This window comes from Sardina pilchardus, chromosome 18 (genome assembly GCF_963854185.1).
Source record: "Sardina pilchardus chromosome 18, fSarPil1.1, whole genome shotgun sequence".
Taxonomy (NCBI): Eukaryota; Metazoa; Chordata; class Actinopteri; order Clupeiformes; family Clupeidae; genus Sardina; species Sardina pilchardus.
Genome location: NC_085011.1, coordinates 13,359,504 through 13,383,124, shown reverse-complemented (window position 1 = coordinate 13,383,124; position 23,621 = coordinate 13,359,504). Strand labels below are relative to the sequence as shown.

General features: G+C 41.8%; 1 protein-coding gene across 1 annotated transcript in view; it reads right to left on the bottom strand.

Moving 5' to 3' along the window:
* The window catches only part of wdr11 (WD repeat domain 11), a 55,687-nt gene extending 40,036 nt beyond the window's left edge, over positions 1-15,651 (bottom strand). The window contains exons 1-8 of the mRNA XM_062519242.1: positions 15,458-15,651; positions 14,170-14,281; positions 12,691-12,844; positions 11,603-11,776; positions 10,827-11,028; positions 5,244-5,409; positions 2,752-2,878; positions 753-951 (exon numbers count right to left, since the gene is read on the bottom strand). Of these exons, the coding sequence (XP_062375226.1) occupies positions 753-951; positions 2,752-2,878; positions 5,244-5,409; positions 10,827-11,028; positions 11,603-11,776; positions 12,691-12,844; positions 14,170-14,281; positions 15,458-15,543 (1,220 nt within the window). The 5' untranslated portion in view covers positions 15,544-15,651. The remainder of the gene's footprint in view (positions 1-752; positions 952-2,751; positions 2,879-5,243; positions 5,410-10,826; positions 11,029-11,602; positions 11,777-12,690; positions 12,845-14,169; positions 14,282-15,457) is intronic.
* Between the last annotated feature and the right edge of the window lie 7,970 nt (positions 15,652-23,621).

Genomic DNA, 23,621 nt, shown 5'->3' with positions numbered 1-23,621 from the left:
AAACAGAGAGAGAGTGCATGAGACAGAGAGAGAGAGAGAGAGAGAGAGAGAGAGAGAGAACAAGGGATGAAACGAGAGAAAGAAGGGATGAGAGACATCAGTATTGAAGAGTTGTTTACTTAATTAGAAAACTGTGATGACTTGGCCCTTCCCACCACTCCTTTATTTAGAGAGTTGCTCTAATCTAATGAGGCTGGGTGTAATACTCATCGTGTCCCCACTGGAGCTATGGGCCAATATCAACCCATAAAAAAAAGGACACAACACAACAACTGTGTCCCAGCACAGCACAGACACTAGCTCTTGTCTAGGCTACCTTGGGGAAAATGACACCAAGTGTGCATTCATATTGGGTCTGTTTAACTGGACTGTACCCTAGTGTGATTACCCACCCCCAGCCCTGACGCAGCTGCTCTCTGTTCACATTACATTTTTGTTTGCGGACCCAGGTCTGTTTATGTCACATTCACATTAGCTTCCTTTCACCAATATTGTTTGGCAATGAAGCAAAAATGGCAGTTTTTTTCCTGGTGTTGGAACAGATAGAATTCAAACTGCACTGGAGTAACAAACCGTACCCCAGAACCCCATTTCCTAGTGGACTCCGGTCCGCACCAAGGTTCGGTCGACTGCGTTCACATTAGCAAAAATCACCACGCCATCGGTCCAAATGAACTGGTGTAGTGTAGCGTAGTGTGAATGCACTGCACCCTAATATACTGTGATCTGCTCTGGGCCATTAGTCTGAGTACCTGAGGTTGGCCGGGGCCTTGGCTGGGTGGGCTTTCAGCTCCCACAGCATGACTCTGCCATCGCTGACCACCAGGGCGGCGCGGTTCTCGTTGATGGGACAGATGACCATGCGGTACGGCCGCACCGTCTTAGTGACCCGGATGGCATCGCACTGCGAGCGCAGGTCATACACCAGCTCCTGGGCACTCTGCTCCGCATCTGAGGAGAAGACCACCGGGAGAGAGAGAGAGGGAGAGAGGGAGAGAGAGATAGAGGGAGGGAGAGAGAGGGAGAGAGGGAGAGAGAGAGAGAGAGAGAGAGAGAGAGAGAGAGAGAGAGAGAGGGAGAGGGAGAGAGGGAGAGGAAGAGGGAGAGGGAGAGAGAGGGAGAGAAAAAGGGAGAGAGAGGGAAAGAGAGAGAGAGGGAAAGAGAGAGAGAGAGAGGGAGAGAGAGCAAGGGGGAGAGAAATTGAGACAAAACACCATTACGGTCTTTATTAGAAACATGAGTCTTCGGGGTGGGCCGTGTTGGGAGGCTTTCAGTAAACAACATCAGTATTTCATCAGCATCGGTGCAGCCCTGAGCCGCCTGCCCGCGGTGCCGTGCAGCCCAATGAGCCCCAGGACATGATGGAGCACTGGAGCGGCTCCCGGTGCCACCGCTGGGGATGTGACCAGACTACAGGACTACGGCATGCAGGACCCGCGCCCGCCTGGGCCAGTGGCCAGTGGCCAGGGGAGACCGGAGCACAGCTCAGAGAGGGACTCAGGCTGGCACCGGGCTCCTCCAGCTCAGCGTGATATATGTCACAGGGTTTTTCAAAGTGGGTGCTGGGGCACCCTGGGGTGCCGTGACGCATGTTCAGGGGTGCCGTGGAATACAGGGCTGATAGACATGAAATGATCTGTGCCTGAAATGATCAAATACATTCAAAGACAATATAGAGAATAGCCTTTCTTGACATCATACATGGCCGAGCTCAAGCCTGAATTCAGGCACCACGCCTGAACTCTATCAGGCCTGGGAATAGTCTGGCTTGACAATTTATGGACATTTTTCTTTTTTTCTTTTTAAAAATAATATCAATTTCAAAATACCGTTGTGATGGAGGTACAGATGCTTTATGCACCTCAGTTGAAGGCCTATTCCTGATATTTCTGTTCTCATATTCTGATCTGTTTGTCAAAAGTTCTATTAAATGAGTTGAACTAAAGAGAGTGGTTCATTTGAATAAAACAAAAATGAGATAAACCTCACCTTCTCATAGTAATGCTATGATAATGAAAGCACTTATGGCCTATCCATCATATACTGTAACAAGGTTAAATAAAATGGCATGGAAGTACAAATAATGCTCAAAGTAGGTTGAGATGAGCATGTGACTCATCAGAGCGCCCACAATGTGATGGAAGAGCATTTTGCACCTTGACTTCTAATTATATCATATTCCAGTATCATTTGAGACCCAATCTGGCAAAATGAGTCACAGTGACCCAAAATTCAAAATTGAGATATTGGTATCAATGGAGAGAGGACACGATGAGCTTTAAAATTATATCCTGGTCAAAGTGATATCTTGCATTATTGTCAAGATGCAGCATTTTCAACGATGGCCTCCAGTCATATTTTTCCAATTCAAAAACAGAGAAAATCACATTTTAAGTTACAAATTACAGGTAGGTACATGTATGATTTGCCCACTTGAATATTTGATATATATTGAATATCTTTTGCAACTTTACATTCATATATGACTATGAAACGTAGGGAAATTAATTTTAAGTGCCTCTTCTTTCACTTTAGAAGTAATTGGCTTGTGTATCAATTATCAAAATCAGAATGTGTGACTTGTAACTAGTCACTAGTCACATTAAATTATTTTTGATATACATTTCTCCATATTATTTTTCTCCATCTTGCTTCAGACAGGCTTGCTACAGACATTAAAAGTAAATTAGTTTGAGTGATGATGTGCTACAGTACGTGCTGTGGCTCAGGTGAAGGTGCTGCGTTGCGTACCGGAGGTCTGACCGGTGCTCTGGCCTGCCTCGTCTGCAGAGGGCGACGTGGAGCGACACACCCGCAGCGTGATGCAGCCGTTCTCATGCAGACAGTAGAGAGTGTCTCTCTGGGCACAGGGCACCGCCTGCACACAAGACAAGATCAATGAGTGGGTGCCAGGCAGCCACTGGACAGGTGTGTGTGTGTGTGTGTGTGTGTGTGTGTGTGTGTGTGTGTGTGTGTGTGAGCATTAGATTGATGTGTGTGTGTGTGTGTGTGTGTGTGTGTGTGTGTGTGTATGAGCATTAGATTGATGGGTGTGTGTGTGTGTGTGTGTGTGTGTGGGGGGGGGGGGGGGGGGGGGCTGTTTAGTATGGAGCAGGAATGTAACAAATGTGGCCACAGTGCTCTGATAAAGGTGAGGACTTTATGTATCCTCTGACAGTGAGCATGATAAAGCATCAGCACCAGGGCCTGGCCAGCGCGCATTACAACAGCGGCGCGCATCAATGCTCAATACATCTTTTGCTGATTTATGGATGGTGGATGTTTGCACATGTGTGTGTGTGTGTGTGTGTGTGTGTGTGTGTGTGTTTCTGTATGTGTGTGTGTCTGTGTCTGTGTGTGTGTTTGTGTTTGTGTTTGTGTTTGTGTGTGTGTATGTGTGTATGTGTGTGTGTATGTCTGTGTCTGTGTGTCTGTGTGTGTGTGTCTGTGTCTGTGTCTGTGTCTGTGTCTGTGTCTGTGTCTGTGTCTGTGTCTGTGTCTGTGTCTGTGTGTGTGTGTGTGTGTGTGTGTGTGTAGCTGGCAGACTCTCTGCTCTCCCACGGTCTGCGCTGGTTTCTGTGGCAGGCCTGCAGCTGCATCATCAGTCATGCAAATTGTCAGCGTGACAAGCGCTTTATAATGCTGCGTTCCATTCGCATCCTAAGTGCTAACTGGGAATTCGGGTTTGTGTCACACCCCAACTGACCATCGTTGATTATATTCCAATCATAAGGAGTCATAACAACAGGGTGTTATCTGTTCCTTAGCAACTGTCTGTTGTTTGCGATTGTAATCAAACATTACAAAACGTTTGTTAAGACTAAGACACACAGTAGGCTATTCTACTGTCGTAATAACATAAAGGCAAACAGAGGTTGGAGACCACCTTCTATGACTGATGTAATGACACATCATTACATTTCTACAGCGCTCATTTAGTGGGAATGGCCACCTTGGAAATTCACAATGTTAGGGGTGTTCCAATTGCAACTTCCAACTCATAACTGGGAAGTACTGGGACGGGGAATACAACTAACGAGCACAACTGGAACGCAGCATAACACACTGTGAGGCCAGAGGAGACACCAGGGAGAGCAGAGAGCCTTTCTCTCTCCAAACACACACACACACCCACACACACAAACAACCTGTCACATTATACAAATAAAAGGCACATGAAGACAAATATGAAAACAGATCAGTTAAATCCCCAAATGCGTACATGCCTAAGTTTTATCTTTGCCACACAATTTGACTGGCTGAAACGCATTTTATTCCTAAATGTCACACAGCAATATAATGGGTGAATTTGGTTTATTTAGCTATATTGCAAATGTCCTTGGTACAAGAAATGGCCAATTACCAAAGTTTCTCCTTTTCTTCATACTTTTCAAAATGGTGGTGTAAAAACAATACAACACTTGCTATCACAAGATGAAAGCTATGATTTGGTGTTCAGCACAAGCTGATATCACAGTTAGATCTTATTTGCGACAAAGCATAACTGCCAATGATCTATTACTCTCAGACAACAGTCTAGAAAATTCCATATCCCTGCTATAGCTGTCTTTGAATATGTATTCACTAATTCAGCAATACTGAGTGGGTGACAATATGGTAATGGCTCTTGGCAGACTTGTGGCTCTTGTCCAAACGAGTTGAGACTGTTTGGCTTGGGAGCTGACCATGGTCCTGAAATGCCTATAGTGCAGATTGTGTGTGAGAGGGACACCCCCTATGGGATTATAAGGGTTACTAGAGCTTAGAGCTACCATTTAAATTAAGTAGCCTACTGTAGGTGGGGTGAACGGTGACTGTCAATCATCCCTATGGGCTCCTTCCGAATTTTGTAAAGAAAACATCATTTAAAATACTACCTACACAAATACTAACTCCTATCTATGCAAAGAGACAGACACCCAGCAGAACAGAACAAGGTTTGACCAAAGATCCTTCATTACTGACAAGATAGAGCAACATAATGCATCTCTATGGAAGCAAAATTCAAACAGTTCCTGTCTGCTTAAAGAGGCGTGTCGCAAAGATGTCATAGTGGGATATCGATCTCTGTCAGATTGGCAAACAGTACAGTTCAAATGTAACGTCACTTTCTATTTTTGCTTAAAGGGGGATTTCGCCCCCCTCCCCTTTGCGAAAACAGAACGCGGAAATGGTCGAACGTTTGCGCCTCTCGCTCTGCTTTAACCCTCTCTGGTATGTAACACCACACCTGCGCCTCTCACCTGTATGAAGGGGACGCCAGAGCGCTCGATGGCCACCACTCCCACGGTCTGGCTGAGCTCCAGGTCCAGGATGAGGATCTCCCGCGGGTACAGCAGCAGCATGTGGTTCCTCTTGGAGGGCAGGTAGGACAGCTGCAGGCAGTCATTCAGGGTCACTGCCTCAGCGCTGCACACACACGGACATACGGACACACACACACACACACACACACACACACACACACAGAGAGAGAGACACACACACACACACACACACACACAGAGACACACAGACACACAGACACACAGACACACACACAGACACACACACACACACACACACACACACACACACACACACACACACACACACACACAGAGACTCATGTCAGTGCCACACAACAGCACAGCCGCAGCTTTGAAGGGCATCACTGTGCAGGGCATCACTACGCCTTCTTGTTTCCAGAACAGCATTAAGGAACATCCAAACCAAATAGGGTCACTGCTGGGTCAGGCACACAGACACACTATTCTGAAAGACATCTTGAATGGTCTTGTAGAGATATTTCCTTTTCAACTGATGTCTACCCCCTTTGGAAATACTACCATAATTTCCCAACTATTAGCCATGGCTTATACATTGATTTGGCTACATTTCTTCAGCTATGAGGTTAATACACAAGGGCAATTAATATGGTATTAATATGGCTTTGTTTCCTTTAACTGGCATAAAACACTGTCCTACAGCTTATACACAATGCAACTTATACACAGGAAATTACTGTAGTTGCCATCAGAATAGATGTATTGTAGAAAAAAGCTCTGAATATCACAAATAATAAAAAGTTCTAACCACTAAGGACGCTGGGCCAGACTACTTTCTTATTTCCGAGACATTGTCCCATTTCCCGTGGACTCCCAACATACCGAGTAAAATAATACAAATGGTTTAATTTATTTGATGTGATTTATGGAATGACGCACAACTTTATTAAAGTTTCTAAAACAGGTGTGAGTGAATTGGATTCACTCGGTTCCCATTCGTCTCTCCCACCCGTGGTAAGAAAACGCCAAGCTGGGCAATGAATGAATTTTCAAAGAGGGGATATAATCCAATTTCTCCTGAGCACAGGTGATTTGTTGAATTAGCCACACGAATACAGACAGGCGCTCTGTGGGTAATGCGCCATAATTCGCCGGCGAGCAGCTGCAAGCGTGGGGGGGAGGACGGATCCCCAAGTCAGCCTTGCGTGACAAATAAAAGAATGAGAAAGTGGCAAGGCATAAAAATGACAATAAATCACATGCTCCGCCAGGCTCCACCACCTTTATAGGCCAATGACAATCACAGGCAGCCGTGATTGTAGCGGATACCGCCTTGGGCACATTTAGGACCCGCGATGCAGTGCCATCCTCCGGAAAAATGACAACAGATTTTGCAGCACAACCCGATAGAAGAGGCCTGAACAGATTAAGGAGCCGTCGCCATGACAAACGAGCAGTAACACATAGTTCTGCAATAGTTAGTGAGACGTTTGCTTTAACATTTGCTGTATAGGCCAAGTCAAGGCCACATTTTTCAGACTCCAATTTCCATTGTGGCATCCAGTGCAGCTTTGACTGCAGCCCTTTGTAAACCACTTGAATCCATCTATAGAGAAATGTTCACTGGTGTGCAATGTTCTGCAGCTTCTCGTCCTTGGTGGCGAGAAACGTCGAGAAAATATTGTTGCTTTTAAACACACCGACAGGCAATGAAAACAAGAGAGGCAGCTCTCCTCTTCTCTCTCCTCTCCTCTCGTCTCCTCTCTTCTCTTCTCTGCTTGTCTCATGAAAAGGCTGAGCTCCCAGGCCCAAACCGTTGATTAGTACACAAACCACAATAGTCCAGCTGCTGCTGATCAGGCAGCAAGCACATCACAAGCTGAAGAGCGCCCGGATTGTTTTTCCGCACCGATATAACATACTTCGTCTGTGAAGTTAACAGGTGCTCGCGGGCCCAAACAGTCTCGTTGAAACAAAAACAATAGCGCTGCATCCGCATAGCTTTTGTTTAGAGCGGTAGATGAAACAAAGAGACAGATTTAAAGAGCACTGGGGGCGTCTGCATCTTTTCTCATTCTGGGTCACATCAGACAGTCAGGAATGGAGAGACTTGAACGCAGCAAGAAAGTCAAAAGCAAACAAACAAACAAACAAAAAGCTAGCGTAACATACAGTACAGCAAAACAGGCTGGCTTATGATTTCAATGCAATCATAAATCCATAAATCAGGATTACTTTTAAAGCTCAGGCAATATGATGAAGAGTAACCTATGACAAAGGACAAAAAGCTACCACTGATGGGTATAGATACAACAAACTGTGGCGTATGCCTCCTTCAGTCACACCACACACACACACACACACACACACACACATTCAACACATTGCACACACACTGATTCCCTTTGATGGGCTGCGGTGAGCAGGGGAAACGAGCGGCCCACCACCCACTGTTTCGGAGTTGCTTTTCCAGGGCAGCTGCTGCGCTCGAAGCAGCAGGGAGACCAAGCCAGTTACAGCCACTTTCCAAAACCAACATCATTACCAGCATAGACCCCTCATAAACAAACCGCCCTTTCCAATCAATCACCGCATCAAAAACACACAAACACACACACACACGCGCACACCTATGCATACAGACCTGGAGATCCTAACCACAGCAGGGTGGTTGGTTCAACGACAGTACTAACAATGCACACTAGTATTTGTGTCCGGTATAAAATAATAAAAACAAAGACTGGATGCTAAAACCCCTCTGTAGACATAAGACCACATCTGCATGTACGCTCACACAAAGTAAAACAGGCTGCACACTCGCAGTCTTCAAAGGTTCTCTATCCAAAACAAACACATAAATACACAAACAAAATCTGAGGCTTGGCTCAGGCTGAGGCTAAACAAACACTCCACTCCGAAGAATTAACAAGACTACTGTAACCACCATGCATGCAAAAGCATGATTCAGTTATCCAGCAGAGAGAGAGAGAGACAAGAATCCCTTTGCTCCTCTACCAGCTGTCTGTGACCTTCAACATGGAGCAATAAGAACAGGACTACAAGCTATGGCAGCCCACGGCCGACAACACCAACCCAAGCTCTTCTGTTTTACCATTCACCTCATCTCTCCCTCTTTCCCTCCCTCCCTCCCTCCCTCCCTCCCTCTCTCCACCTCTCTGTGTTGAGAGGAGAGTCAGTGCTGGACTACAGCTAATTGTTGGGTGTGTATGTGTGTGTATGAGTGTGTGTGTGTGTGTGTGTGTGTGTGGGGGGGGGGGTTGTCTTTGGTTGCCACCCTGGCAGCAGAGTCAATTCCAGGCCGGAGCTGAATCAATGGAGGCCGGTGGCGGCAGGTCCAGGGGGCTAATGGGTGGGAGGCCAAGAGAGTTGGAAGCCCTGGACGCTAATGGGAGTGATATACTCCCGCATTCTCGCCAGCCAGCCCCGTCGCCACGCCTTCAGACCACCATTCGTCCGAGTCAAGCGGATCGATACGGAGCAAAGAGGAGAGCAAAGGAAAGAAGAAGAAGAAGAAGAAGAAAAAAACACAAACACGAGAGAACGTGAGAGAGAGACACAAGAGAGACGAAAAGGTAGAAGAGAAGAGGAAAAAAGGAAAAGAAAGAGAAGAAAGAGAACGGGAGAAAATGAAGAAGAAAGCGTGTGAGAGTGTGAGAGGGAAAAAAAGAAGGGACACGACAGAGAAAAAGAAAACAAAGGAATGAAGACAAATAGCCCAGCGAAAAAAAAGAGAGCAAGCCGGGGAGAAAGAGAGAAGCCGTGAGAGAAAAAGGGAGTGTGGGTGAAGCAAGATGGAGAACGAAGACAGGAAAAAAACTCGACGGAGATCTGGAGCGGCTTCTAAACCTTGACAACAGCTAATTATAATCAGAAGACGACTTCCAGGAGATCATTTGATAAGCTCTCAAGCAGAGGACTTGCATCTGCCATTCTTCTGGTCACGGTCAAAGGCCACCGTCACTCACTCCACTCCACGCGCTCTCTGGAGTCAGCCAGCCAGCCAGCCGGTGTAACAGGGCCGGCCTCTCTGGGGCTTTTTGAGAGCCAGTGATGCGGAGGCTACTGAGGGGGTTTATTTTCTCACACACGCTTGTGCACACTCCAGGTCCTAAAAAGTCAAAATCTTTCCCCCCTGCGCTCCGTTTCCAATCCCGCGCGCCCACTAATGAGCCCTGCTGCTCAGCCATGAGATTGCACTAATTAGGCAAATCAGCGGGATCAGTGCACCGGGCGAGCCCGACACAAAGACCTCTGCCAACGCTGACACAACAGGGCAGCCACAGCCACGCGCCGCCCGCTAATATCATACAAGCCACTACAGGCAAGAGATAGAGATAGAGCTAGAGCTGGAGCTTAGATTCAAGTGGGAAGCTTTCAGCAATAGCACCGTGCTGGATTTCAGATTTTTAAACCTTCGATATCATGAACGGGTTCCAAAACCAAGGTCCATATCAATATTTCTGTTCAAAATCTATTGTCTTCGTGTTCTTTAGCCCTTGGTATTATTTAAGCATGACAGCTTGAAAAACAAATGATCCAAGCCATGTTTGGGCATTACTACCTACATTCACAGCCAGCCAAAATGTCTTGGGATAGAAGACAAACATGTTCTCGGTGTGCCTGAACCACTATGTAAGGGATAAGGGACAACATGGCTTTAAGGTATCAGGAGATGCAGTTTCGAGGTGATAATGCCTTGTTACACCTCCAAAGTGCATTATCTTCTTGTACCCGAAACCCGTGTTGTCCATTATCCCGCTTATATCACTGTTGCCACAAATGCATTGTGTTAATTTGCTGCTAAAATTTCCACCTTTTGATCGCTAAAATTGTCTAGTTTGTAGAACTACTTTGTTCCGCAACACATCGACCCATTTCAAACTTGCAAAACAAACCACCGTTAGTAGTTCTAAATGGATGAATGGCCAAAGGCCAGTTGTTCATTGCATCTTTCTTACTGTTAAGCTATTCATAGATTCATAAAAACTCCCATTTCACTTAGCCTACAGCAGTGTGACTGAGCTAAAAGCCATCAATATTACTGTTTTTGGACTTAGTTCAGAATCTAGGGTCTAAATCCATGGGCAAGCAGTGCAAACCTTTAATGGTCATACCGAGACCATATTTCTCTTCATTCCTATAAAGTTTGGTCAGGCTAGGAATCCTACTTTTTAACAGATAAATGTCAAAACATGGTTTCCAAGATTAAGGCACGTTGGAGAGTACAATAACTAACAAAATGTGAAAGACATGATGAAAAAGACGAAAACATTCAAATAGAACAAAATATTTTACAGGTGTTACTTTTGGGAACTAAACATTATGTAGACCCATTTTGAGCTAAATCCATTTTTCTGAATTCTATCTGATACAGAATGACCCAGCAGCATTCGCAAGACATGTTCTGCACAGCCATCAGGCCTACAAAATCGGTCCCCCTTTGCTAATGATAACAAGCTGGATGAGCTGACACACCCTGACTAGCTAGCTTGTGTTTTAGATGTCTGGTGTTCGGTACAGATATGCAGCAGGCGTCACCTGGGCTTCTCGTTGGTGATGAGCACTTTGACTTTGTTCAGGGCCTTCTTGGCGCCGGTAGGTGCAGGGGCCGGTGCAGCAACAGGTTTGGTGTGAGCTGGGCTGGCGTGAGGACTGGCAATGTAGACCTTCTTGCCTGCACTTCCAGGGGGCTTCGAGTGGGAGAAGTCTGTGATGAAGACGATGCCCTCACTGGTCAACACTGGAGAGGGAAATTCAAAAGGTCCAATTTTACCCGAGAGGACAATAGTACGATGTTACCACACATCAATGCTACGATTAAAATGTCATGTCAAAAGAGTGAGCAGTTTGGCCCCAGCCGTGGCGCAACTGGCTGGGGCACCTGCACCGCACGCCGGCAACCCGGATTCCCACCCCGTGGTCCTTTCCGGATCCCACCCCCGCTCTCTCTCCCATTCACTTCCTGTCTTTCTCCACTGTCACTGTCAATAAAGACATAAAATGGCCAAATACATATTCTTAAAAAAAAAAAGAGTGAGCAGTTTACAATAAACAAAATGGCAATTGCATATGCACACATCATATCCTTGAATCAGTCACAGCTTGAACAGCCGAGTAATTAATCTTGCATTAATCTCAAACATTACGGTGTTTAAATGAAAGTGTTCTGTACCAATCACTGTGTCTCTCTCCTCTACTTAGTTAATAGCCCATTTGCATGCACTAAAGCAGGCATTCATTCCACATCATGGGTTTGTCTAGCCCTGTAAACACCTAAACTATCATCATGGGCTTCCCATTGGGGTGCTGCTTACAGGCAAGGTTGGATGGGTCGAAGGGATCAAAGGAGAAAGAGAGGATATTCTCAGCATAGCTCTTCTTCCACAGCTTGGTCCCAGTGTCTCCATTCCACAGCACGATGTAGTTGGGGGGATGAACAGCTAGGAGCAGGTCCCGAGAGGCATCCTGCGCCCACAGCCAGTCCATATCTGACAAGACGAGAGAGCGAGAGAGAGAAAGAGGGGGGGGGGTAGAGAGAGAGAGGGAGAGGGAGAGATAGGGAGGGAGAGAGAGAGGGGGGAGGGAGAGAGAGAGAGAGGGAGAGAGGGAGAACATCAGAGGAGAGGATGTTACCAGATGGAGAAGAGTGTGTGGCGAGATCAAAAGGCATACACTAAACAAAACAAAAAAAAGAGATGTCATGCTAAATGAAGCAACATGTGAAGAATGGTTTCTGTTCTGATGATGACATCACTAACTTGTGTGAAGGCTCTACTGCTTTTGAACATTTGACATGCAGATTGACTTGCTTTGATTCACTATTGATAACACTTAAAATATTCAACAAACCCCATCTCATTGCTGCACATGTCATTTCAGTATAATAATAAGCAACATTGTGTAATTCACAATCACACTGTCAGTCACCAGAACACTGAAATAAAGATGGGCATCCAGCACCAATCCACCAATTACAGTATACATGGTCAGTATCAAATTCGCTGCTGGCCTGTCAAGCAAAAGTGTATCTGTCAGTTAACACCCAGCTTTGTCATGTGAGGAAGAAGTGCCAGTTGACACAACATTAACACTGTTCTAATAATTTTCTTTTGTGTTGTCATTAAGTTTTGTTGCGGTTCTTGGCCTCCCATTGTACTTGTTCTCCCTTCTCTTAGCCTTTGTTGTTATAACTAAAATCTTCAAATGACGAACTTTCAATCTTGTGCCTCAATTAAGAACACAAATAAGTGATGTCTTCACGTGTAGCAGAGCTCACCCTGGATCCTAGACTCTGATGAAGACGTGGCAAACGTTGAAACGTTAGTCCACTACGTTGGCACTTTAATAAATATCTAAAACTTCACATCTGAGTTGCTCCGGTGAACATTGTTTCTTCACTCACCCTGGATGGGTTTGGCATGCTCCTGGATCTCGCAGTGAGCCGTGCCGCTCACCACGTCCCAGACGATGATCTTCCCAGCAGCGTCAGCCGACGCCAGCCGCAGGGAGTAGGGCGAGCTCAGATTGTGGTGATAGTTCTCCCTGGACCATCTCACCTGTGAAAGAAGATAGACAGTAGATGACCACAAACAACAGGAATACATGGATAACAACCAATTGTAAAAATTACAAGCAAAGCAGGAAAATCTAGCTACTAATAGTCCAATGCCTACAGACTAAGACTGAAACAAATCACAAAGAAGACTTTGAAGATTATTTGATTTCACAAAAGATAGTTGATATTTGTGATCGACAGCTGGCAAAATGACACTGTGCTGGATGGCTGGAGTGTTTATGGCTTGGTCAGGGCCACTACGTTTGATTCCAATTTACAGAGCTAGGACTGTGCAAGTCCACTGAAGATTTCTTTTAGCGCAAACACTGATGGGACAGCTGGAGGGGCCATGCAGAGCAATTTGCTGCATCTGACAAAAAGCTATTAGAATCATAGACCGCACATTTCAGCCTAACATTGCGGAAAAGCAAAGTAGCACAAAACATGACTATATAATGGCATACAGCACCGGTTTTATAGAGTGAACTTGTCACATCTTGTTTAACGATCCTGCTGAGGTGGCAAGTATGTTCTGAATAATTGAAAAAGCTCCAGCGACCCATTTGGAGTTTTATCAGTCTCTTTGTTTTGGTAATTTTCTTTCTTTGGCTGTTTACTTCCAATGAGGTTGAGCGATGGCCCTGTATTTTTGCTGTGCTACAGTTTAGGAGATTAAAGGCACGGCTAGGTGAAGACTACAAGGCCAGCGGCGGACCCGCAGCGGTGAGAAAGCACAGCCTTTGTGGCCATTACTCACCCAGAAACACCTTGCCTGAGGCTACCGGCTAATGCGCACGCCGGGACAGAGACAAACCACGGGCCACTAACGCACTGCATCTTCCTTATAGGTTCCAACTGGATTTGGGACCAAAGCTAATTGCAATATTTATATAAGCCTCAAACCGTTCGTTTATCTTTCATTTACTCTCAATTTAAGATCATGAACGGGGTCCAGCTGGGAAGGTTGCTTTGGGAAGGGCCTGTGAACTGCATAGATCATTCACGCTCATGCTTACACAAGCCCTTATTGAGCTCATCTCTAGCGCTTCTAAAATAATTGCTACGATTTAAAATATGTCTTTATCAAACAAGATCCAAAGCACTATCTTCAGCACCGCAAGAGCTGTTGAATTCAGTTCTTCACCGCCGCCTTGGCATATTTAAGCATCCCTCAGTGTGTGTTTGTCCTGATGTGCACTTCATTTCATCATGTCGCCTCTGGGCTTTTCTTCTGATCAATAGGAGTTTAACGTCTCCACAGAGGTCTTTAAAAAAAAAAAATCATAAAATAAAAAGTGCTGTGCAGCATGCGTCGTCCCAACTCACCTTGACAACATTGGCTTTGTGCCTCTCCAGGACCTGAATGGTCTGGGACGTTTTTGGGTCGATGATGAGGATGCTGGAGTGACATCCTTGGGCAATCAGTCCCTGCCACCCCCTGACAGGAGGACAATGGATGCGAGATGAGCATAGAGACTGAGTGGAGGTTCTGAGCTGTGATTACACAGGTTTGTTGCAGAAAACTATTGGTGCATTAGAGGTCTAATAATGTTATCAGAAACAGGCTAGTGATACTGGCCAGATGTGAATATTTGTCCCTGGTATTATTTCTATTAAAAAACATCATTATGCAGCCCACAATATGCATTAAAAACACAATTAAGGCTTCACTATTGTTCCAGCCATAACCTCAGCTCAGCCAGAGTAGCTGAAAATCGCAGTTTTGGCACAAACGGCCAGTAGCTTCTCAGTATCTCAGAGACTTACAGTGCTGCCAAGACAATGCTAATTATGATAGCAATGCCACTGTAACCTTCCCAACCAAGCCAAATGCTGAGAGCAGAATGCATTTCCTTGCCAAGAACGTAATAGGCTACTGCTGACACAGGCAACATAACCTAGTTTCGACTTACATTAAAGTGAAACATTTTATACAGAGAGCTCCACACTTAATGCAGCCCTACATCACCTTAAACATTTACACTGACTAAACGTGCCTTTTATAAGATCACCAAGTCTTAGCCTCTGCGCTAGCTGAAGCACGCTAGGCTGACGTTATTGTTATGTACTGTAGGAATTGAGCCAAGTACAATCTTACATGGGCAGAACAAATGAAGTTAAGGTGCATGAGTGGCATTATCAGAGCTAGAAGTACGTGTTGTAGATGAATATCGCAACGTAGTGTGTTTAATAGAGAAATACCAAGCTGGTCATTCAAAACCTACATGTACAGTATGGAATTCGCTGCTGGCCTGTCAAGCAAAAGTGTATTTGACAGTTAACACCCAGCTTTGTCATGTCGTGTCTCTGATATTACTACAGACGTACCAAATTAACGTTATTTCGTAACGTTAACGACAGTTGTCAATGATAAATGACAGAGAAATTATCATAGACAGAAGAAACCACACAGAAAGACAAAATAATAAGACCCGTTGTTATATAACATTATGTTATCGACATTAACATTAGCTGACTATCGCCAACTATACCAGCTTACCAGTTAATATTTAACTTAAGATGTCAAGTTTTAAATCGTGAGATGTAATAGCATCATCATCATAGGAGCGTTAGCAAACTAACGTAGCAGCTAGCCTGCTAACTTGTCACTCACCAATCGACTGCTGTTTTGTTCTGTAAATGTACGGTTCCAGTCAGTGTCCGCGCAGCGAGTTTAATATTTACAGTATATGGAATCATTTTGGTCTCTATATAATGGTGTTATACCAACAAATTAACGTATAGTCATCAAATACAGTGTATTTTACTGTGACAGCAGTAGCTAAAATAAACAGGAAGTGTTGACTGTGTCGGGTGCACCGTCCAATAATACTCCGTAGGAAAATGTGTTCAGAAGAGAAAAGGTCCTATCAGATAACAAACGGTAGCATGGGATGCAAGAAGTTGTAGCCTAGTAGGCTATATTGTTTCAATGATACATTTCTGTTTGAATAGGCTACTAGTTTTAATACTGAAGTGAGTTTACGATGGAGTATTACATTAGTCTTCCCACATTGGTGGAGGAAGATGATAGATCAAAGATGTAGTGGTCCCCTGGCCAGGGAACCTGCCTTGGGCTAACACACCTGTGCTGCGAAAACATTCTGCAAGCGTGATAGGCCTACATAAAAGACAGGGAACAGCTAAGACAAACAGGTAAGAATCACACAAAACATAAAAATAACACTTGTTTAATTTATTAAACCCTAATTAATATAGGCTATATATATATATTAGCTATATCTCAAATAAGCTAATCAAAGCAGGGGATAGGCTAGCTAGGCCCCTACTCATGATCTGACACTGAAAACTAGAAATGCAATTCCCAAGGAATTACACGAGGGGATGCAATCTGTTGGGTAGACTTTTATTTTGACACACAGGAAACACTTCAATAGGATGTGTAGTTCAGGGAGAGAGAGAGATGCTTAAAGCCAAACATTCTAAAGTGGAACTCTGTTCTAGAATCTTTGATTAAAAGTGACAGTTGGATTCACAGGGCAGTGTTCTAACTAGACTGGGAACTGAGAGTTCTGGCTCATTATGACATCACATTCTACATTAAAGTCTATGGGGGAAAAATACACTTTTAATTACAAATATCTCAAAAAGTATAAACTTCTCAAAAATGTCAAATAGATTGTCTAGTAGATATTTGGAAGATCTACGGAACGGTGTTTCAACCAAGTTTGTACGTTAAGCGGTTCGGGCTGAATAGCGCGCACAAAAAGGTAAAAAGAATAATAATAATAACTAGAAACGCAATTCCAAGGAATTACCAGTGCATGAAAATGCAAAAATAGATAGATAATGTAGATATGGTTACTAAGGTGTAGCTAGGGTAAACATGGTGGTTGCATAGTTTACAGAGAGTTGATAGTGTGAAGGTAGACAGTTTAAAGCTGAAACATTCCAGTTCTAACTTAACTAATGATTTCTATTCATGTTAAAATGTTAACTATGGTAACAACAACTTAGCTACTGATTTCATGCAGTAATGGTAAAAATGTTCACTATGCTAACTATGCTCACAGTTCTAACCAGGTTGATTAGCTAACTTAGCTAATGATTTCTAGCAGTTATGCTAAAAATGCTAACTATGCTAGCAATGCTAACTATGGTAACATTGCTAACCAGGTTGATTAGCTAACTTAACTGATGATTTCTAGCAATAATGCTAAAAATACTAACTATGCTAACAATGTTAAAAATGCTAACAATGCTAACCAGGTTGATTAGCTAACTTAGTTGATGATTTTTTACAGTTATGCTAAAAATGCTAACTATGCTAAACATGCTAACCAGGTTGATAAGCTAACTTAGCCAATCATTTCTAGCAGTTATGCTAAACATGCTAACTATGCTAACTTTGCTAACCATGCTAACTAGCTAACTTGCTAGTGAGGACTTTTATTTTTAAACTTTTGTTGCAAGGGTATCCATTGTGGCCACTATCAGGAAACAAGAAGTTACTGCAGTATAATCATGTTGGTTGCTATGGAAACGGTCATAAACGCTTAATTTTAATGGTTGCTATGTTGGTTGCTAGGTACATGGAGGTTAAATGTAGTTGACTGGAGGCATAGTTGATGATAACTGACAGTTGGAATGGTTGAACAGTTAAATAGTTGAGTAGTTTCAATGGTTAAATGATTTAATGGTGTATTATTGCAGTGAGGACTTTTATTTTGAAACAGTTGTGGACAGAGGAAACAGTTAACAGGATATGTAGTCTTCAGAGAGATTATATGCTTATAGCCAGAGAAACTGACAGTTGATACAGGTGTAATCAATTTAACTGGCTAGTCTTAAGAGACTGTATATGCTTGAAGCCTGAGACAGAGTAAATAATTTAAAAGTTGAATGTAGTCTAATTAATGTTGATAGACAGAGAGTTTAATGGATGTTGATAGACAGTTTAATGGGTGGATGAGTGAATGGTCTGAAGAAGATGAATGGATAGAAAGTTGGATGGAATGTGCCTTATATTCTTGTAGAATGGAGAGACACAGCTCTCTACTGAGTAGTGGATACAGATACAGGTGTAATCAATTTAACTGGCTAGTCTTAAGAGAGTTAGAGTGTATCCTTAAAGCCTGAGACAGAGTAGATTGTTTAAAAGTTGAATGTAGATCGTCTAATTGATGTTGATAGGCAGACTGTTTAGAATGGGTGGATGAGTGAATGGTTTGAAGAAGATGAATGGATAGAAAGTTGGATGGAATTAGGAAGACTTATGTTGATACAGTTGATACAGGGGAACAGAAAATGTAGTCTCAAGAGAGCCAGTGTATATTTATTTTAAAGCCTGAGAGAGAGAGAGAGAGCTGCTGCACCTGAACTGGCCACCTGGCGTAACATTCTAATTGCTGCCGTGATGTCATAATGAGCAATGTTAAGTCTATGGGGACATTTTTAATAGTTTTTAATTCATAGTTTAAAAAGTATAAAAGTTACAAAGTTGAAAAATACATTGCACAGGTCTCCTTAGTAAGACCTACGTAGCAAAGTTTGAATCAAGTTTCTACGTTAAACGGTTCAAGCTGAATTGCGAGCGTTAGAAGAAGTTGGAATAATAAGAAACCTAGGAAGAACAATATAGTGCATTTTCATGCACTATAACTAGAAATGCAATTCCAAGGAATTACCAGTGCATGAAAATGCAAAAAAATGTAGATATGGCTACTAAGGTGTAGCTAGGGTAAACATGGTGGTTGCATAGTTTAAAGAGAGTTGATAGTGTTAAGGTAGACATTTTAAAGCTTAAACATTCCTGTTCTAACTTAACTAATAATTTCTAACAGGTATTCTAAAATGTTAACTATGCTAACAATGCTAACCAGGTTGATAAGTTAACTTAGCTGATGATTTCTAGCAGTAATGCTAAAAAATGCTAACTATGCTAACATTGCTAACTATGTTAACTATGCTAACCACGTTGATTAGCTAACTTAGCTAATCATTTTAGCAGTTGTGCTAAAAATGCTAACTATGTTAACAATGCTAACTATGCTAACAATGCTAACCAGGTTGATGAGCTAACTTAGCTAATCATTTTTAGCAGTTATGCTAAAAATGCTAACTATGTTAACAATGCTAACTGTGCTAACCATGCTAACAATGCTAACTTGCTAGTGAGGACTTTTATTTTGAAACAGTAGTTGCTAGGGTATCCATGGTGCCCACTATCAAGAATAAAGAAGTTACTGTAGTATAATCATGTTGGTTGCTATGGAAACTGTCAAAAACGCTTAATTTTAATGGTTGCTATGTTGGTTGCTAGGTACATGGAGGATTCATTTAGTTGACTGGAGGCATAGTTGATGATAAATGACAGTTGGAATGGTTGAACAGTTAAATAGTTGAGTAGTTTCAGTGGTTAAATGATTTAATAGTGTATTATTGCAGTGAGGACTTTTATTTTGAAACAGTTGTGGACAGAGGAAACAGTTAACAGGATATGTAGTCTTCACAGAGAGATTGTATGCTTAAAGCCTGAGAGAGAGAGGGCTGCTGCAGGTGGGGCTGGCCACCTGGCATAAGATTCTAATTGCTCAACGACCCGATTGTGATGTCATAGAGGCCAATGTTAAGTCTATGGGGAAATTTTTAATAGTTTTTAATTTATAGTTCAAAAAGTATAAAAGTTACAAAGTTGAAAAGTCATAGCAACCCGATCCATTAGAATACCTACGTTACAAAGTTTGAATGAAGTTTCTAAGTTAAACGGTTGAAGAGAAATTGCGGTTAGAAAAAGCTGTCAGCGGAATAATAATAAAGAAAACTAGAAATGCAATTCCAAGGAATTACCAGTGCATGAAAATGCAAAAAAATGTAGATATGGCTACTAAGGTGTAGCTAGGGTAAACATGGTGGTTGCATAGTTTAAAGAGAGTTGATAGTGTTAAGGTAGACATTTTAAAGCTTAAACATTCCTGTTCTAACTTAACTAATAATTTCTAACAGGTATTCTAAAATGTTAACTATGCTAACAATGCTAACCAGGTTGATAAGTTAACTTAGCTGATGATTTCTAGCAGTAATGCTAAAAAATGCTAACTATGCTAACATTGCTAACTATGTTAACTATGCTAACCACGTCGATTAGCTAACTTAGCTAATCATTTTAGCAGTTGTGCTAAAAATGCTAACTATGTTAACAATGCTAACTATGCTAACAATGCTAACCAGGTTGATGAGCTAACTTAGCTAATCATTTTTAGCAGTTATGCTAAAAATGCTAACTATGTTAACAATGCTAACTGTGCTAACCATGCTAACAATGCTAACTTGCTAGTGAGGACTTTTATTTTGAAACAGTAGTTGCTAGGGTATCCATGGTGCCCACTATCAAGAATAAAGAAGTTACTGAAGTATAATCATGTTGGTTGCTATGGAAACTGTCAAAAAAACTTAATTTTAATGGTTGCTATGTTGGTTGCTAGGTACATGGAGGATTCATTTAGTTGACTGGAGGCATAGTTGATGATAAATGACAGTTGGAATGGTTGAACAGTTAAATAGTTGAGTAGTTTCAGTGGTTAAATGATTTAATAGTGTATTATTGCAGTGAGGACTTTTATTTTGAAACAGTTGTGGACAGAGGAAACAGTTAACAGGATATGTAGTCTTCACAGAGAGATTGTATGCTTAAAGCCTGAGAGAGAGAGGGCTGCTGCAGGTGGGGCTGGCCACCTGGCATAAGATTCTAATTGCTCAACGACCCGATTGTGATGTCATAGAGGCCAATGTTAAGTCTATGGGGAAATTTGTAATAGTTTTTAATTTATAGTTCAAAAAGTATAAAAGTTACAAAGTTGAAAAGTCATAGCAACCCGATCCATTAGAATACCTACGTTACAAAGTTTGAATGAAGTTTCTAAGTTAAACGGTTGAAGAGAAATTGCGGTTAGAAAAAGCTGTCAGCGGAATAATAATAAAGAAAATAACTAGAAATGCAATTCCAAGGAATTACCAGTGCATGAAAATGCAAAAAAATGTAGATATGGCTACTAAGGTGTAGCTAGGGTAAACATGGTGGTTGCATAGTTTAAAGAGAGTTGATAGTGTTAAGGTAGACATTTTAAAGCTTAAACATTCCTGTTCTAACTTAACTAATAATTTCTAACAGGTATTCTAAAATGTTAACTATGCTAACAATGCTAACCAGGTTGATAAGTTAACTTAGCTGATGATTTCTAGCAGTAATGCTAAAAAATGCTAACTATGCTAACATTGCTAACTATGTTAACTATGCTAACCACGTCGATTAGCTAACTTAGCTAATCATTTTAGCAGTTGTGCTAAAAATGCTAACTATGTTAACAATGCTAACTATGCTAACAATGCTAACCAGGTTGATGAGCTAACTTAGCTAATCATTTTTAGCAGTTATGCTAAAAATGCTAACTATGTTAACAATGCTAACTGTGCTAACCATGCTAACAATGCTAACTTGCTAGTGAGGACTTTTATTTTGAAACAGTAGTTGCTAGGGTATCCATGGTGCCCACTATCAAGAATAAAGAAGTTACTGAAGTATAATCATGTTGGTTGCTATGGAAACTGTCAAAAACGCTTAATTTTAATGGTTGCTATGTTGGTTGCTAGGTACATGGAGGATTCATTTAGTTGACTGGAGGCATAGTTGATGATAAATGACAGTTGGAATGGTTGAACAGTTAAATAGTTGAGTAGTTTCAGTGGTTAAATGATTTAATAGTGTATTATTGCAGTGAGGACTTTTATTTTGAAACAGTTGTGGACAGAGGAAACAGTTAACAGGATATGTAGTCTTCACAGAGAGATTGTATGCTTAAAGCCTGAGAGAGAGAGGGCTGCTGCAGGTGGGGCTGGCCACCTGGCATAAGATTCTAATTGCTCAACGACCCGATTGTGATGTCATAGAGGCCAATGTTAAGTCTATGGGGAAATTTTTAATAGTTTTTAATTTATAGTTCAAAAAGTATAAAAGTTACAAAGTTGAAAAGTCATAGCAACCCGATCCATTAGAATACCTACGTTACAAAGTTTGAATGAAGTTTCTAAGTTAAACGGTTGAAGAGAAATTGCGGTTAGAAAAAGCTGTCAGCGGAATAATAATAAAGAAAACTAGAAATGCAATTCCCAGGAATTACCAGTGCATGAAAATGCAAAAAAATGTAGATATGGCTACTAAGGTGTAGCTAGGGTAAACATGGTGGTTGCATAGTTTAAAGAGAGTTGATAGTGTTAAGGTAGACATTTTAAAGCTTAAACATTCCTGTTCTAACTTAACTAATAATTTCTAACAGGTATTCTAAAATGTTAACTATGCTAACAATGCTAACCAGGTTGATTAGCTAACTTAGCTAATCATTTTTAGCAGTTATGCTAAAAATGCTAACTATGCTAACAATGCTAACTGTGCTAACCATGCTAACAATGCTAACTTGCTAGTGAGGACTTTTATTTTGAAACAGTAGTTGCTAGGGTATCCATGGTGCCCACTATCAAGAAACAAGAAGTTACTGTAGTATAATCATGTTGGTTGCTATGGAAACTGTCAAAAATGCTTAATTTTAATGGTTGCTATGTTGGTTGCTAGGTACATGGAGGATTCATTTAGTTGACTGGAGGCATAGTTGATGATAACTGACAGTTGGAATGGTTGAACAGTTAAATAGTTGAGTAGTTTCAGTGGTTAAATGATTTAATAGTGTATTATTGCAGTGAGGACTTTTATTTTGAAACAGTTGTGGACAGAGGAAACAGTTAACAGGATATGTAGTCTTCACAGAGAGATTGTATGCTGAAAGCCTGAGAGAGAGAGGGCTGCTGCAGGTGGGGCTGGCCACCTGGCATAAGATTCTAATTGCTCAACGACCCGATTGTGATGTCATAGAGGCCAATGTTAAGTCTATGGGGAAATTTTAATAGTTTTTATTTAATAGTTCAAAAAGTATAAAAGTTACAAAGTTAAAAAATCATAGCAACCCGATCCATTAGAATACCTACGTTACAAAGTTTGAATGGAGTTTCTAAGTTAAACGGTTGAAGAGAAATTGCGGTCAGAAAAAGTGGTAAGCGGAATAATAATAATAAGAAGTCTAGGAAGAACAGTACAGTGCATTTTCATGCACTGTAATAACTAGAAATGCAATTCCAAGGAATTACCAGTGCATGAAAATGCAAAAAAATTTAGATATGGCTACTAAGGTGTAGCTAGGGTAAACATGGTGGTTGCATAGTTTAGAGAGTTGATAGTGTTAAGGTAGACATTTTAAAGCTTAAACATTCCTGTTCTAACTTAACTAATAATTTCTAACAGGTATTCTAAAATGTTAACTATGTTAACAATGCTAACCAGGTTGATAAGTTAACTTAGCATTTTTAGCATTACTGCTAGAAATCATCAGCTAACTATGCTAACATTGCTAGCTATGTTAACAATGCTAACCACGTTGATTAGCTAACTTAGCTAATCATTTTAGCAGTTGTGCTAAAAATGCTAACAATGCTAACAATGCTAACCAGGTTGATTAGCTAACTTAGCTAATCATTTTTAGCAGTTATGCTAAAAATGCTAACTATGTTAACAATGCTAACTATGCTAACCATGCTAACAATGCTAACTTGCTAGTGAGGACTTTTATTTTGAAACAGTAGTTGCTAGGGTATCCATGGTGCCCACTATCAGGAATAAAGAAGTTACTGTAGTATTATCATGTTGGTTGCTATGGAAACTGTCAAAAACGCTTAATTTAAATGGTTGCTATGTTGGTTGCTAGGTTCATGGA